Here is a 15,229-nt window from a genome sequence, read left to right as displayed (position 1 = left end):
CGTGTTGCTGCTGCTGCTCTCCCCATGTGAGGTTGGCACAGGGGTGGAATCGCAGCTCCTGGACCACTGGGTTAGGGAAGGTGTCCCTGCCCATGGCAGGAGCTGGAATCAGGTGGTCTTCAAGGTCCTTTTCAACCCAAACAATTTGAGGATTGTGTGATTCCCACAGTGCGTGGTTGGGAATGGTCCCACTCCTAAATTGTCATTCCCTGCAAACCTCTCCATGATCAATGCACTGCTCTGGGAAGGCTCATGGAAGCCTCCAAGGGAAGAGGGCTGGACGTGGGGTTGGTGGCTTGTGCAGAGTGAAAGAGCTGCTTTGGTGGCTCCTTCCACCAGACAGGTCAGAGGGATCCAGAGGAGAGAATCCTGAACAGTGAGCTGCAAGGAAACCTGTGCTGCTGTCTTCTATGCTGTCTTGGTTTGAAAAGCCAGGTATCTGCTAAGGAAGGCAGGAGCCTCCCCTGAAACAGAAAATGGAAACTCCCTCCCTCTGAACTGTTATAATTTTGAAATTTGGGGCTCTCAGGCAAAGATATGGGAGCAGGAATAACAGTTCTTTAGTAGGGAAGAAAATAAAAATAAGATAAAAAATGCAGAAATACAAAACACCACTGCTAAGAGTCAGGCCAGGCCCTGGCAGGCTGTGGGTCAGGGAGGTGGCAGCAGTCCCATCCCAGGGTGGCTCAGCCCTCCTGCAGTGCCAGCTGTGCTTCTGCTGGAGCAGGATCCTGCACAAGGGGGGAGTTTTCCTCTGGAGCTCCAGGGCTGGGGGAGATGGGCCTGGGCTCCTCTGGGAATGCAGTGGGGAAGAAAGCTGCTCCTCTGGGAATGCAGTGGGGAAGAAAGCTGCTCCTTTGGGAATGCAGTGGGGAAGAAAGCTGCTCCTCTGGGAATGCAGGGGGCAAAGGCTGCTGTGCTGTTCCCAGGTCAGATTGTATCCAGGTAGGAATGCTTGGCTCCTCCCCTGGGCAGAGCATCTCCCCATGGGATGATGGAATTTTGTCAGCCATACAGGGTCACTCACTGGCCATGAACAGAAGATAATTAATAATTAATGGCCCATTAAAAGAAGAGATCTCCTGGAGGGAGACTTGGTCATGGTGGTAAAGATAAAGAAAAAACTGCCCAATGGACAGAGAGAACTGCCCCAGCTCTGACAGATGGGAATTGAATACACACCCCCTTTTCCAACCTAGGAGAGTGCCTTGGCTGGTAAATGGAGCCTTGCCCTGGGTCTGGCAGTGAAGGGAAGAGGGAGGAAAGAGTGTCTTCTCTCATCCCAGCACTGCCCTTCCAACCCTTCCAGCCTGGATGGGAATGGCAGGACACCATGGAATGATTTATTCTTAATCACTTGTGCTCATTTCCTGTGTGGATCTGCAGCGAGCTGCTCTGCCACACCAAATTCCACTTTATTGCTTCTCATGTTATTTCTCTTTCCCTTTGTGCTCCTCAGGTAGCAACTGCATTTTAGCTTGTTTTCAGGAACCAGCAGTAATATTTCCTGAGCCAATTGCTTTCTTTAATTTGTTGTTGTTTTGGTGTCTGACACATCCAGAGCTCTTCCTGGACTCAAGAGTCTCAGTACAGTACAAGTGTCTTGAAGACAGTTTATTTTAATCAGGCCTCCCAGAATTCAGTAAATACTTCAGGCCAATTCCTCCAGTAAATCTGAACACATTCAGCAAAAACATGTGCAGCCAGTGCTCAGACATAATTGCCAACAATTTCACACCCACAGAATCCTCGCTCGCCTCTGACATTCCCAGAGCCCCATCTTCCCCATCTTCCTTCCAGCAGGAACCTCCCAGTTGCTAAGGGGATGGAATTTTCGATGCGGCTCTAAATGAAATATTTTCAGCACGGAGAGCAGAATTACCCATGTAGTTTTTCTGGCTAATGTTCTCTGTATCAGAGTGGAAGGACCACACTGCAGAGAGAAGCAGCTCTCCAGAGGTCTGGAGGCCAGGTTTGATCCAGGCACTACCCAGGCATTCAAAATATGAACTGAATTCCGTGTCTGCTGCATTTAACTGGAACTCTGACAATTACAGGCTGTCACAGGAGACTTCCACTCCTCTTCCTGACTCAATTACCCAGGCTCATGCTTCTCCTAAGACTGAGCGTGACTTTATGTACCATGCTGTAAATAAAGTCAAGCTCATTCTCCTTTTTCTTTGCTATCCTAAGGAAAAGGGAGAGGCTGATTTTAGCACCCAGCATCCAATCAAGCCCAAGCCTCAGGGGGAACTTTTGGTTGAATTGCAACTAAGTATTTATTTTTTAGTTGTGGTTATTGATGCACTGAATTTAAAAAAAAATAATTAAAAACTCTTCCCATGTTATTGCCCATTCCTAAATCCTTACTATAAGCGTATCTATCATAAAATCTTAAAATTACAAATATACTTTATCAACTCAGGTCCCCTTAAAATTTTAGACACAAATCAATACTAGGCAAAGTACTGCAGCACACCACTAAGTTATGTTATTGCCATTGTATTTTCCATAATATATCCTACTCCTTATGCAGCCTTGTTTTCTTTATTCCCTGTTTTTTGTGCTGAAAAGTTGTTTGCATTAAGCTGTTCACAAGTCCTGGTTTCTTTTGTGAGTGATCTGTTGACTGCAGCTCAATAATGTTTGAGAATATCGAATTATTTCTTGCATTTTGGTGGTGATCTGAGTGTGTCCCTGCACAATTCCTGACTTGTGTCCTGCTCTGGAGCTCATGAACTCTGCATCAGTCAGGCAGGCTCCACTTCCCATGGGAGTGCTCCCCTTCTTTTGCTTCTCCCCTTTTCCCACTGGGATGGCACAGGATTATGAGAATAAATCACATGGGACTCTGTTTTCTTCATGGTGGAAAAAAAGGCCATTCTTTATTCACATATCTCCTTTTTATACAATTTCACAGACCTCGTGTGGGATTCCCATTGGTCAATAGCTTTCTTGCCAATTATTTATGGGTTAGTAAGAAGTTGTTATTCTGTATTGATTGGTCACTCAAATTCTTGGTGTGTATGTGCAGGGAAGGTTCTTTGTGAGAGATACTTTTCATTTTTCTGTCTAAGGTGTAAAAGCAATTTATACAGGTTATTTTTTACTCAGGAATAGATTGTTATGTTAATGAACTGCTCACACCAGGGTTGCTTTCACATGGGAACTGGTAAAATGCAAGCTTGATTTAGAAGAAATGACAGGCCAGCCACAGCAGGCCTGATTTTAGAAGGTTTTTCTTTATAATTTTTCTGCTTTACTGCAACAAAGGATCAGCACAGGATCATCCGTGGAAGTGCTGTCCCACAGAAATGAAATCCCTCTAAAGCTGGGGAACTGGGAAGTGCCCACCACAGTGCTGTGGAATCTTGGATGGGCTGCTCCCAGATGTTGTGTGGAAGTGTTTAACTGAGCTGCATGGGATAAATGCCTGAAAAAAGTCCATATCTTGTGGAAATCCCTGCTGTGCTCCCATGGTTTGAGTTGGAAGGGACCTTAAATCTCCTCCAGTGCCACCCCTGCCATGGGCAGGGACACCTTCCACTGTCCCAGGCTGCTCCAAGCCCTGTCCAGCCTGGCCTTGGGCACTGCCAGGGATCCAGGGGCAGCCAGAAATAACAAATTGTGCCATTGCTGATGCTCTCATTAACTCCCCAGAGCTGCTTCAGGAGATGAAAAGTCTCCTTTTCACACTGCAGGAGTTTTAACTGTGCCCTGGCTAAAGATTACCTCAACCTGCTATAAATTGAGATGTTTCACTAATTGCTTTCTTGGTTCATTAGCCAAATTGTGAGTATGAGGGAAATGGAAAAGGCTCAGTATGAATTTCCCTTGCAATCCTTAATTTAAATGGTGAATAATATTTTAATGTTGAACAAAACATTTTGGGTGATTTGCTGTGCTGGAGCTCATTTTTTACCTTGGGATCATTTGCCACCTTTGAAGCTTTGTGGGAAAATGATCCTCAGCTCTGCTTCTTTGTGATGTGACACCAGGCAGGAAGGAATAATCATTACAGAATAATTGTAATCATCTCAAAATTTATACAGAAACACTTTTGTCATGGGAGGTCCCTCCTCAGATATTGTTTTAAGCAGTGAGAATAGAGAGATAAAAGACAAAAATCTGTAAAGGTTTTGCTTCTGTGGATGCTGTGGCTCTATTTCCATTTCAGCTATGAAGGTGTCAAAACTACAACATGTCCCTGGTTTACTCTTTCCAACACTCAGCTAAAAATCAAAGATTATCTCTGAGCAGCTGCAGGTAACAAATTCTACAAATTCATCAAAGCCAGTGCAGTAGAATTTAATCAGTTTTATGAAATTCCTCCCATGGATTGTTATGGTAGGGCTGTGGCACAGGAGGTCGTTTGTGAGCTCTCAATTGCTGGTTGTGTGACAGTGAAAAAAGGAGGCCAAAAGAAAGGTTAAATTAAAGAAGCTGCTGGAAGCTATTTATGTGAGATGAATGTATATTATCTAAATTAATGACAGCAAACCTCCAATTAGCTGAATCCTGATGCACAATTCAAGCTTTATGAGGTAAATGCATGTTTTGTTCAGGCAAAGGGTTGGGTAAGGAAGGTTTCACTGGGGTGGGGTTCCAGGTAAATGAACATTTTCTCTTTCTTAGGGCACAGTGACCTTGCTGCTGCTGCTGACAAATCTTTACAATAAATCTGTCATTGTTTCCCAACATCAATAAGGAGTGTGAAACTTAGGACCTTTCCCTCTAAAATATCCTCCTATAACATGGGATAAACAAAAACCTTGCATGTGCTGCTTTGTGTTTCCATAAACAACTTAATTTTTATTTTAGAGCAGAGATTTCCTCCTCAGACCAGTCCATGTTGGTCTGGCTTAAATAAATTTGCTTCTGTTTTGTTAATTTAGAGAATTCCTCTGTAAAAATACAACAAAGAGGGCTGCAGCGATGAACTCCTTAAAGGAATTCAAAGGAAATTTCTAGTGGTTTTTTGCAGTTTATACATGCTAAAGTAATGGTGTAATGGAGTGATTTGATTAATTTACTCTTTGGGAAGGGTAGGATTTTGTTGGAGATTATCAGTTACTTCATTATCCTGATTATGGTAATTGAGATTCAAGATTTAATTACACTTTGTGCAGAAAAACTCTATTTTAATATACCCAGTAGCTTCACATCTTCTCATACCTCTTCCTATGCATCTTCTGAGTTTTGTGATTTTAGTGCATCTCTTATTTAGTGTCAGTATTTTGCAGCAATGTGCCCCTTTCTAAGAAAATATCAGTTCCTAGAGTACTTCTCCTCATTTAGGATGAGTTAGGGAGATGTGGAGGCACTGCTCTATTTTATTTATTTATATTTTCTTTGATTTCAGGCTCTGTTCCTTTGTCACCCTGGTCTTGTCAGGTAATTTACACTGGCTTTATTTTTTTTTCATATTATCCTCTGATGTGTCTTAATCCCATCTTAATTTTGAGATGCCTGAGATATCGAGATCCCTTTTTAAAAATTAAGCAGCACTCTGGGTTACTCAGCACTTCTGTGCTGTGTGCTCATATTCAAACTCACTTTGTATTGCTTCAGTTGCTATTTTTCAGATCCAGGCACAAATGCAGCTTTTCTTGTTTTCACTGTTCTTTTGCAATTATTTTGTTTTTACCTGAGACTTTCTCTGTCCATTCCATCCAAAAATACAGAGGCTTTTATAAACAACTTTTATTCAGCTTTTAGTCAGGAAGAAAAAACCCAAAAAACCCAATTTAAAAAAATCCATAGAAACCCACTCAACTTTAAAAGCATTATCTGCTGTTTTGTTCTGGGGAGGATGGAGCCAGGCTTTCTTTGCAGCCTCCTCCTCAGTCCCCAGGGTTTTCCCAGTAAAATTCCCCATTTTCCTTCTCTCCAGTGCCATTTCCTATGCCATTAAAGTGGGACTGTTTTTCATGTGAGGGTTTTTCTTTTGTTGCCTGTGTCCCACTCGTGTTTCCTACTTTGTCTAACTGGGATTGCTCTCCTTCTGAGAGCTGAGGGAAGTTTCTAACACCCAGAATTGAAGACAAATAATTACATGTTGCTTGACCCAGGTCACCAGCTGGTCACCACCACCTTTTCCTTCATTTTTATTCCCCTACCTTTGATCCCCACTGCTGTTTATTCTGCATTTCTAGCAGGAGACATTTAGCAAAGGCTTTGGCTATAAGATGAATTCCCAAATCCACAGAGTATCCTCATATTGTATTTTCAAACTGAAATCCTCTTGAAAGGTCACTTGAAGGTTTGAAATACCAGAGCACTTTGCTGTTGATTTTTCTTATGGTGATTGAGGAGCCATGGAGCTCATCAAGCTTCTCTACTAAAAACACAGCCACTGGTTAAATTTATATTCTTGTAAAGAAAGAGCCCACAGAGCTTTTCCACACTGCTGCTGCTGGAACTGCATTATTGAGGGATGGGTATCCCCAGGAATGACACCTGGATCTGCCCAAATGGGGCAGAGGAGAACCCATTCCATGTACCTGCTGTAATTAAAGGAGAGCACAGATCCACTTAGCAATGGTTATGATGAGGGATTAATTTGGGGATGGAATGGGACAGGATTTAGGTCCCTTCCAGCCCAAACTATTCCATGATCAATATCTCTGTATGATTAACTCAGAACCACATCCCCATGGAGGTGACAGGTTGACCTTTTTATTTTGGGGGCTGGTTTGTGAGGGGTAATGTTTATTGAGTGAATAATTTTTGGCATCATGCTAATAACATGCTTTTAGTCTCCCCATAGGCTGTAGATGATGTATGAGATAATGTATTTATAGTTTTGTTCACCCAGTTTGGATCAAATAAAAATTACTGAGTTCATAGGTTTAATTGCAGTCCAAACAATGTATAATTTCAGTATAAGTAGTAATGGATAATTTCAGTGTAAAATAAATTCAGTATAATAACAATGGATAATTTAGGTATAAATAACCCTGAATTCACTCAGGAATGGCTGAAAATGGTTCTTTTGTAAAAGTAGTAATTATAGCCCTACCACCATCATAAATGCAAAAATCAAAATGCTTCTAAGACTTTAGAAAAATAATATTGAAGATTTTTGGCTAAATGGTGATTTCTCTCAGCATTGACCTGCCTACCCATGAGTTTGCTGCTGTTTTAATTAATCCTTTTTAGGCACAATGATGAAGTGTCTAAACTTCCCTGTGTCATCCCAGTGCTCTTTTCTCTTTGCAATCAAGATTTCTGTTGTCCCACTCTGAGTTCATGCCCTTAAATACTTTTCCACTAATTTTCCAGGCTTTGAGGATCCAGCTCTGCGCTGACAAAGGCAGAGGGCTGAGTTATGCTAGAAAAATATTAATACCATGCAGTGAATTTTTTTTATTCTTAGGAGAAGATAGATCATATAAATGAGGCAATCATTGTTGAGAAGAGAACTTACAATCTTTCCTTTCACCAGCACAAAGTGCCAAGCCTTTTTAAGGCAAAGGAAGATGGGAAGTGATGTGTGAAGCTCAGTGGCAGAAATATAATAGCTCTGCATATCCCTCTTTGAAAAGCTGCAAGTTGGTTATTTTAATGAGTGAAAAAGTAATTTGTATATTATTTTTTACAAGAAAATTAGCTTTTATTTGTGTAAGGCAATCAGTGTTTATTATAAGTTAAACATTTGGAGAAACAGATTTTAAAAAACCCCACATTCTCTTGGATTTACAATGAGGGTTATGTGCTTGGTTTTCACCACAGCTGAATAAAACCTCATCCTTCAAAAAAACCTGTTAAATATTCTTCAATTCTTGTAAATATCCCTGAATTCTTATTAAATGCTCTTCAATTCTGTATAATCCTGTATCATCTTCTCTTTGGCAGCCGCACAGCAGCTGTTGGCTCGCTGTCCCTTGATTAATTCTCTCCCTGTTCCAGGGTGGAATACACCTAGTTTGTTTAGTGAAAGGGAATATGGCTCATATTTAAAAATCCCTTTTAATGCAGTTACAGCATCTTTGCAGATTTAATTAGGGCTCAGCCCCTTCCAAATCACTCAAGTCAAAGGTCCCATCTTACTTGTCCCTGAGGCATCGTTACACCAAGTCCCCAGACGGCGCCGACTTCCTAAGCGATGACTTTACCATATAGGGGCTAATTACTTCTAATCTTACACATTGATGAGGCTGGATTTTATGTCTCTGAGCCACTGGGACTGGAACTGCCAAATTATCCTCTCCTGTAGCACGGGGATTGTTTCTCCATTAAAGGGACTGGCTCCACAAATGACAATCCCTTCCCGCCAGGCGCTCGTGTTTGAAACCCGAATTATTGCTGGCACAGGCTGCATCCATGAGCTCTGGTAATGCCCATTAGCATCTCAGATAAGCTGCTGCAGCCTGCCTCAGTTAAGCCAGGGAAGGGTGAGCAGAGCACCAGAGGGAAGCTGGGAACTGAGTCCTGAGGGGACGTGGAAGCTGCAGTGGAGCATCCCTGAGCTTGGCCTGGGAGAGCATCCCTGAGCTCAGCCTGGGACAGCATCCCTGAGCTCAGCCTGGGAGAGCATCCCTGAGCCCAGCCTGGAGCAGCATCCTTGAGCCTGGAGCAGCATCCCTGAGCCTGGCCTGGGGCAGCATCCCTGAGCCTGGCCTGGAGCAGCATCCCTGAGCTCAGCCTGGGAGAGCATCCCTGAGCCTGGCCTGGAGCAGCATCCCTGAGCTCAGCCTGGGAGAGCATCCCTGAGCTCAGCCTGGGAGAGCATCCCTGAGCCTGGCCTGGGAGAGCATCCCTGAGCCTGGCCTGGAGCAGCATCCCTGAGCCTGGCCTGGGAGAGCATCCCTGAGCCTGGCCTGGGAGAGGATCCCTGAGCCTGGCCTGGAGCAGCATCCCTGAGCTCAGCCTGGGAGAGCATCCCTGAGCCTGGCCTGAAGCAGCATGCCTGAGCTCAGCCTGGGAGGGCATCCCTGAGCCTGGCCTGGGAGAGCATCCCTGAGCTCAGCCTGGGAGAGCATCCCTGAGCCTAGAGCAGCATCCCTGAGCCTGGAGCAGCATCCCTGAGCCTGGAGCAGCATCCTTGAGCCTGGAGCAGCATCCCTGAGCCTGGAGCAGCATCCCTGAGCCTGGCCTGGAGCAGCATCCCTAAACCCAGCCTGGCAGAGCATCCCTGAGCCCTGCCTTGAGCACCAGCTCTCTCATTTAACGAGCAATAACTTCCACCAGGTCGTTAAAAGAAATGACTCAACACTTTCACCTTCTGAGAGTGAGAGAAAAAGATGCCTTTGGAGTCCATAATGCATGAAGGTGTTGGAAGCCTAATCTAGTATAAGCTGCCTTCGGCCAGGCCTTTTCAGCACCAGGGAAGAGAAATGAATATCTGAAAAGCAGCAAATAACTCCAATTGCACTCTGATTTCGTGGCACTGTGTGCTGGAGGTCAGGAACATAAAGCTGTTTATTTCTCCCCACGAAGCAGAGGCTGTTATCATAACCTGCTGTAGGTGCAGCTATTGCAAACTCCTCCTTCAGGGAAATATTGCATTTTATTACAGCATTACTTCACACCATATAAGCTCCTTTCCCTGCTTCTCTCTGTAGTAGTCTTGACCTAACCTTGGAGTTGTGTCCCAAAAGGAGGAGTTTTTTCCAGGAATCTGAGAGTGAAGTTATAGTAATTTGGGCTGAGCATTTACCAGATCTTTCCAGCTCTATTGATCAGATTTGTCCAGCTCTGCCAATGGACAACCATGACATGGAAGCTTTGTTAGGAAAGGAGGGGGTTGGGAAGAATAAGGTTTGGAGCTGGTGGAACTTTTAGTTGTCTGTTTGCAAGGAAATTAATAACACCTTGATTTAGTTACTGCTTTTTAAAAGATAACAGGGAACTAAGTGGAAAAAAAAAACCAAAAAAACCCCAAAAATCCCTGAAAACCCAATAAAAGCCCCATATTCTCAACCATGGAAATCCTGGGGAAATCCTAATATTATCACAATACACAGCCAGAAAAAACAATGCACACCCAAGGTACAGAAACATCTTGTGCTCATTTCAGTATTTTATTGAAATATAAAACGACTGCTATAAATTAGAGAATTCCACCTAATTTTGACTTAATAAACTTTCCTTAACTGTTGAATGAAGTATATAAATCTACATTTATACATCTATCAGCATTGAATTTCAGGCCAAGGTGTTAATCCCAGCATTCTTCTAACTAAGGCTAGCCACATTTAGAGTAATAAGATGGTTTTAAATCAATGTGACATAGACCAGACACATCCTCCAAAATCATGCTTTCAGTTTAGGTTGTGAGAAACATTTTTGCCTTTTTATATAAAATAATGAATGACTTGTTGGAATTATTGGGATTGTTTTTTTTTTAATATCATAGATGACCTTTATCCCACTAAGCACCAAAAAGTGCACATACTTCTGAGTGTATTTTTTTTTCTCTTTAAAAGGGGAAAAGATTTAAAAGCCTGGGTTTTAATGTGTTTAAAGATGACAAAACTTTAACCCAATGCCCTTGCAGCTATCCCTGCAGTTTGTCTGTCCTGTTGGCTGCTGTTGGTTGGGTTTAATTTAGAGTAAATACTCCTGTTGTAAATATTGGCCTTTTTGCCTCCCTTGAATAATGCAGTGCTCTCTAGATTCAATCCCTGTGTGTCCATGTCTGGTTAGCATTCCCACAATCCAGATTGGATGGATGGCTTTGGGGAAAGAAAATTTAGGATCACTGAGCTCCACGGTGCAGGGTTTGAAATTAAACTGGCCTGTTTTCTTCTTCAGGGTGGGGCAGCTGCTGGAGTGCTCCCAGCACACATTTACACTTGTCCTAGCAAAGCCCAGCTTTTTCTCTATTTTCCCTTTGGATATAAGAGCCAGCAAGGTGCATTTTTGGAGTGGATGTAAAAAAAATGATCCATTACAAACCAGGAAAAAAGCAAACAAAACAGGTTCTACATTTCATCCTTAAAAAAAAAACCAAAAACCAAAACCACACAAATAAAAAAAAATCAAACTAAAATTGCAAATTAACAAAAGTAACTGCAACTAATTCAATAGAGACATCTACCTGATATCTACCTAAGCCTATTGGTCCAAGAAAATCGGGATAAAAAGAAGATGTTGGTGCAGAAAGGGTGCACTCAATTTGCACAAGGGCTGCACCATGTGGATTGGCTGTACAATTTCATATCCACACTTCCAGCTGCAGCTTTCCCAGGAAACTGAACCTTCCTCCTGAGCTTTGCTGCCCTTGGCTTTGGGCAGAACCTGAGCTGGTCACGTCCCACCTGTGCCTTGGTGTCACCAGCACAGGGCTGCGAGCTCAGGGTGCTCCTTGCTGAGCCTGGAAAGGCTCAGACGTGTCCTGCAGGTCCTCCCCAGGATTTGATGGAACAGGGAATACCAATAGTGACCAAAGAGGAGTCTGAAAGCACGTTCAGCAAAGTCTGTGTGCTGGAACTGGTTTTATTACAGCTCCTTTCCCTGCTTTTTTTTCTAGTAGTCTTGACCTAACCTTGGAGTTGTGTCCCAACAGCAGGAGGGTTCAATTTTGGGATCAATTGCCATCCCAAAGCACCCAGTGGAAAGGCTGGATGTGGAAAGGCCAGGGTTTGGCTGGGGGAAGAGTGCAGCTGAGTTATTTAATGGTTTGTTCGTTGGCTCTGGATCAGAGATTGTTGTGGAAAGGGACAACTGCAGGACAAACAGTGGTGCTGGTGGCAACCGTCCCCAGCCACCTCATTTGCCTTGCAGAGAGAATTGTTTCAGCATTTGGTTGCTCTGAGCTGCTCAGTTATCACTTCACGTGGCATGATTCCAAGCATTCTCTGCAGTAAAATCTGGGAATCTGATGCTGAGCCTGTCACATTTAGGAGGGTGACTGCTCCAGCAGCTCTTTGCTCTGGGACTTCAAACAGGACAGATGTTGCACGTGGTTATGTCTAAGGCACCCCACTACCAGGATCAAGCAGCTGTGGCATTATTTGATTTTTCTCCAAGCCCCTCAGTTTCCATAATCTTACCAGGAGATTTCTGTATTTTTTAAGAGAATGAAAAGAAAAATGTGAAATGGAAAATCCAGGCTGACAAGAAAGAGGCCATTCCACGAGAGCTGTCAGAGCCAAATATTGTTCCTCACTCCTCCTCATGTCTCCTTTCCCTTCCCCTGTTCCATCTGCCCCCTGTGCCCCCTGCCCGCTCCCAGGACAAGGGATGTGTCCTGCCTAACTGGGAAATGTATCCAGAGATCCAACAGGGGTGACCTGGTCAGCTTCTGTCTGTGGCAGCCTCTGATTCCCACAAATCCATTGATTTTCATGGTCAGCTGCTTGGGACATCAGCTATCAACCCTTCTGTGAAATTGCCTGGAAGAGGCCACAACTTCATAAGGCCCAGGTAGGGCATAAAGAAGGATAGGGCATAAATCAAATTCCTTTAGGAAACCAGTGTGATCTAAGTAGAAGGCATGGCGCAAAAGTTTTTGGGTTTTCTTGTTGTTTGGATTTTTTTTTTTCTTTTTCCTTATTTGTTTCACATGCAGAAAATAATAATTAGGAAAAAACCCCAGGACTTCTAAACCACAGGGACAACTTTTTTTTTTTGCAGGGAAATTTGTGTCATGCCCAAAAGAACGCAGCCCTTTAAGTTTGTTCCTATATCACCCTTAGTGATAGAATGTAAAGGTATTTATTCATGGAAGTAGCTCTTAAAGGATAACTATTACAAAACGTAATTATTCACATATTGAAATATTTTCTGGTTGGTCTGGCATTGAATTTTTTGGGGTGGGGGTTGTATGTATTTTACAAACATAACCTTGGAGAATGAGGAATTAAAGGAAAATGCTCTTTCTTATCCATCTGTTGCATCTCTGATGTTGAATGCAATTATTGCTGAATGCAATAATTTGAGATCTGAGCTTTAGTTTTGCACAAGAACTGGAATATACACAAACAGCCACCAGGTTGCTAGGCAGCAGTTGCTTCCTTCTTGGAAAAGCAGCCAGGGCTGCCTCAGCCCTGCTCCTTGCCATCCAGGTGACATCCACAGCCACAGGAAAGCTGGGGAGAATTCCACATTTCACCCCAAAAAGCTGCCAGGAGTTACGGGTTTGAGGGCTTTAACATTTCATCCTCGATTCCAGACTTTTCTGCACCATTTCAGAGCTGAAAGCCTGAGTGATTAAAAAAGGAAAAAAAGGCCAATTGTCTTCTGCTGAATCTGGTGATAAAACCAGCAGCCCCCCTGCCCTAATTTTTATGGTCATATGACAACATTTTTTGGTTTAATCTCTATTATTTAATCTCTATCTGGGTTTCTCCACCTGTTGCAATGGAATCCAAAAGGGGAAATTTCAAGATGAAATGAAGTGTGGGTGCATAGTAAAAGCACATTATAAATAGACATTTGGTTTTCTTCTTTCCCTTCCAAAGGCAAATAATAAGTCACCAACTGGAAAGCTTTATGTGGTGGATTAACTGCAAAATTCAGCTGTTGGATTTCAAATAAGGGCAAGTCTGTGGCAACTGAAATAAATTAGAGGGAGCAGCAAAATATCCTTAAATTATGCAACAAAACTATTTGTGATCACACCAGTGACTTAGAAACTGAACTTTTGAGGCCTCATAGTTATTTAAATCTTGCCTATTGTGGTTTTTTTTCCTGTGAAAGCTGATTTTTTTATCTTGGTTTTAGCCTCCTGCATCCCCTATTATCAAGCAGTTTGTGATGCCTGTAATCACAGCAGTTAATGTGAAAGACTTCCCAGAAAGAAAGAATTATCCCAAGTATTACACAAAAAAATGAATGCTTCTATTGTACAGAAGTAACATGAAAAGTCTGTATTCAATCTGGCATGGCTGCAGCTCCAGCAAGTTTTGTTTTGTTGTACAAATCGTTCAGTGTCAAATTTGGCTCCTGAACATCCCATTTCTTTGTTTTGGAAACAAAATGGGAGTGATAGAGATGTGGGCTGGAGTCACTCCTTTGATACCTCCACAAAAACATCTGTACCCACAGCACACATCATTTTCTGGAGTCACCGCTGGTTTAAGAGTATTAAAAGGAAAAAAAAATCAATAAATACCATTGTTACGCCAAAGCATCTCAAAAAAAAAAATCCCTGCTGCAGGACATAAATTGAGTCATGAAATGCATAACAGGCAGTGCACTTGTCCTCTCTGAATTTCTCTTTCAAAAGCAGGTAAATATAAGAAATATTGAATTGGGAGGTTTCACAAAAACCTCAAGCTCTTATTATGCACAAGCAGCTCTGGGCAAATGTGTACATTTTGTAATTGCTACCAGTTCTGAGCCACACGGGCGGAATTTTTATTTACAGAATCCATTTGTGCCATCAAATTCTATGCATGTTGTGACCTTTACATAAATACTCATAATAACTAAAATCACTCTTCATAAATATGATTTTTTGGCCGCAGAACTGCTCTGCCTTTGTTTGATTATGCACTGTATTTGTCATGTTTACAGTCACTTAAGAATCTCCTGGCTGTCTCAAGCATTCCTGGACTTCCAGAAATGGATGTGGTCCCTAAAATGGGGTGGTTTTAATGCCAGGTTGGGGAGGGGATTCTGAGAGGGGTGAAGGAACCCTTCCATCAGCTCTTTATGTAATGTTTCTGTTAATTACATCTTTTTTTTCTGAGAGGATATTGGGTACTCAGGGTCAATAAACCAAATAATGTGACAGTAGGTACTAATGAATCTCAGTACAAGGCTCTGAACCAGGAATTGTCTTCAGAATTCCCTAAAATTAGAAAAAATTTGGTTGCTTGGATTCACCTCCTTTCTTTGGCTCTGTCTCCTGGTTACTTTATTTTCTGTAGAAACTTTGTACAAATCTCCATATAGAAATATTGAATATATTTATTCAGGCTGGTCTAACCCAAATCTCAGTGCTACAAATTTCTTACATAAAACAGCCTCCAGTGTGTGCCTTGCTTTTGGTTTTTCCCCTCTCTTGCTTCCCATGCCAGGCCAGTGACACTTCTAGAGCCTCTCAGCCTCTCATCTCCAGCTGATTCCCAATGATTTTCCTGTTCCCACATGGTCCCAAACCTCACCTCCAGGGCAAAACCCCTCCCTGGGGTCCCTGACCCCACTGAAGGGTTTGTTTAAAGAAATATCAGCAGTTTCCCAAAAGAATAAAATGGTCCCCAAGCAGGAACTTTGGCAAGGAACCAAAGGTGTCACCTCCCTTGGTGTGAGCAGAGGGCACCTCACACAGGAATCA

At 42.8% G+C, this 15,229-nt stretch overlaps 1 protein-coding gene across 3 annotated transcripts in view; it reads left to right on the top strand.

Moving 5' to 3' along the window:
* Positions 1-15,229, top strand: part of C6H10orf90 (chromosome 6 C10orf90 homolog) — a 60,130-nt gene that overhangs the window by 8,035 nt on the left and 36,866 nt on the right. The window contains exon 1 of one of the 3 annotated variants that reach the window (XM_072931356.1): positions 5,011-5,394. The exons of the other annotated variants lie outside the window; for them this stretch is intronic. Within the exon in view, the coding sequence (XP_072787457.1) occupies positions 5,313-5,394 (82 nt within the window). The 5' untranslated portion in view covers positions 5,011-5,312. Of the gene's footprint in view, positions 1-5,010; positions 5,395-15,229 lie in introns of those variants that run through there. 3 annotated transcript variants of the gene reach the window in all.

Source organism: Taeniopygia guttata, chromosome 6 (assembly GCF_048771995.1).
Source record: "Taeniopygia guttata chromosome 6, bTaeGut7.mat, whole genome shotgun sequence".
NCBI lineage: Eukaryota > Metazoa > Chordata > Aves > Passeriformes > Estrildidae > Taeniopygia > Taeniopygia guttata.
This window is presented reverse-complemented; position numbering and strand designations above follow the sequence as displayed.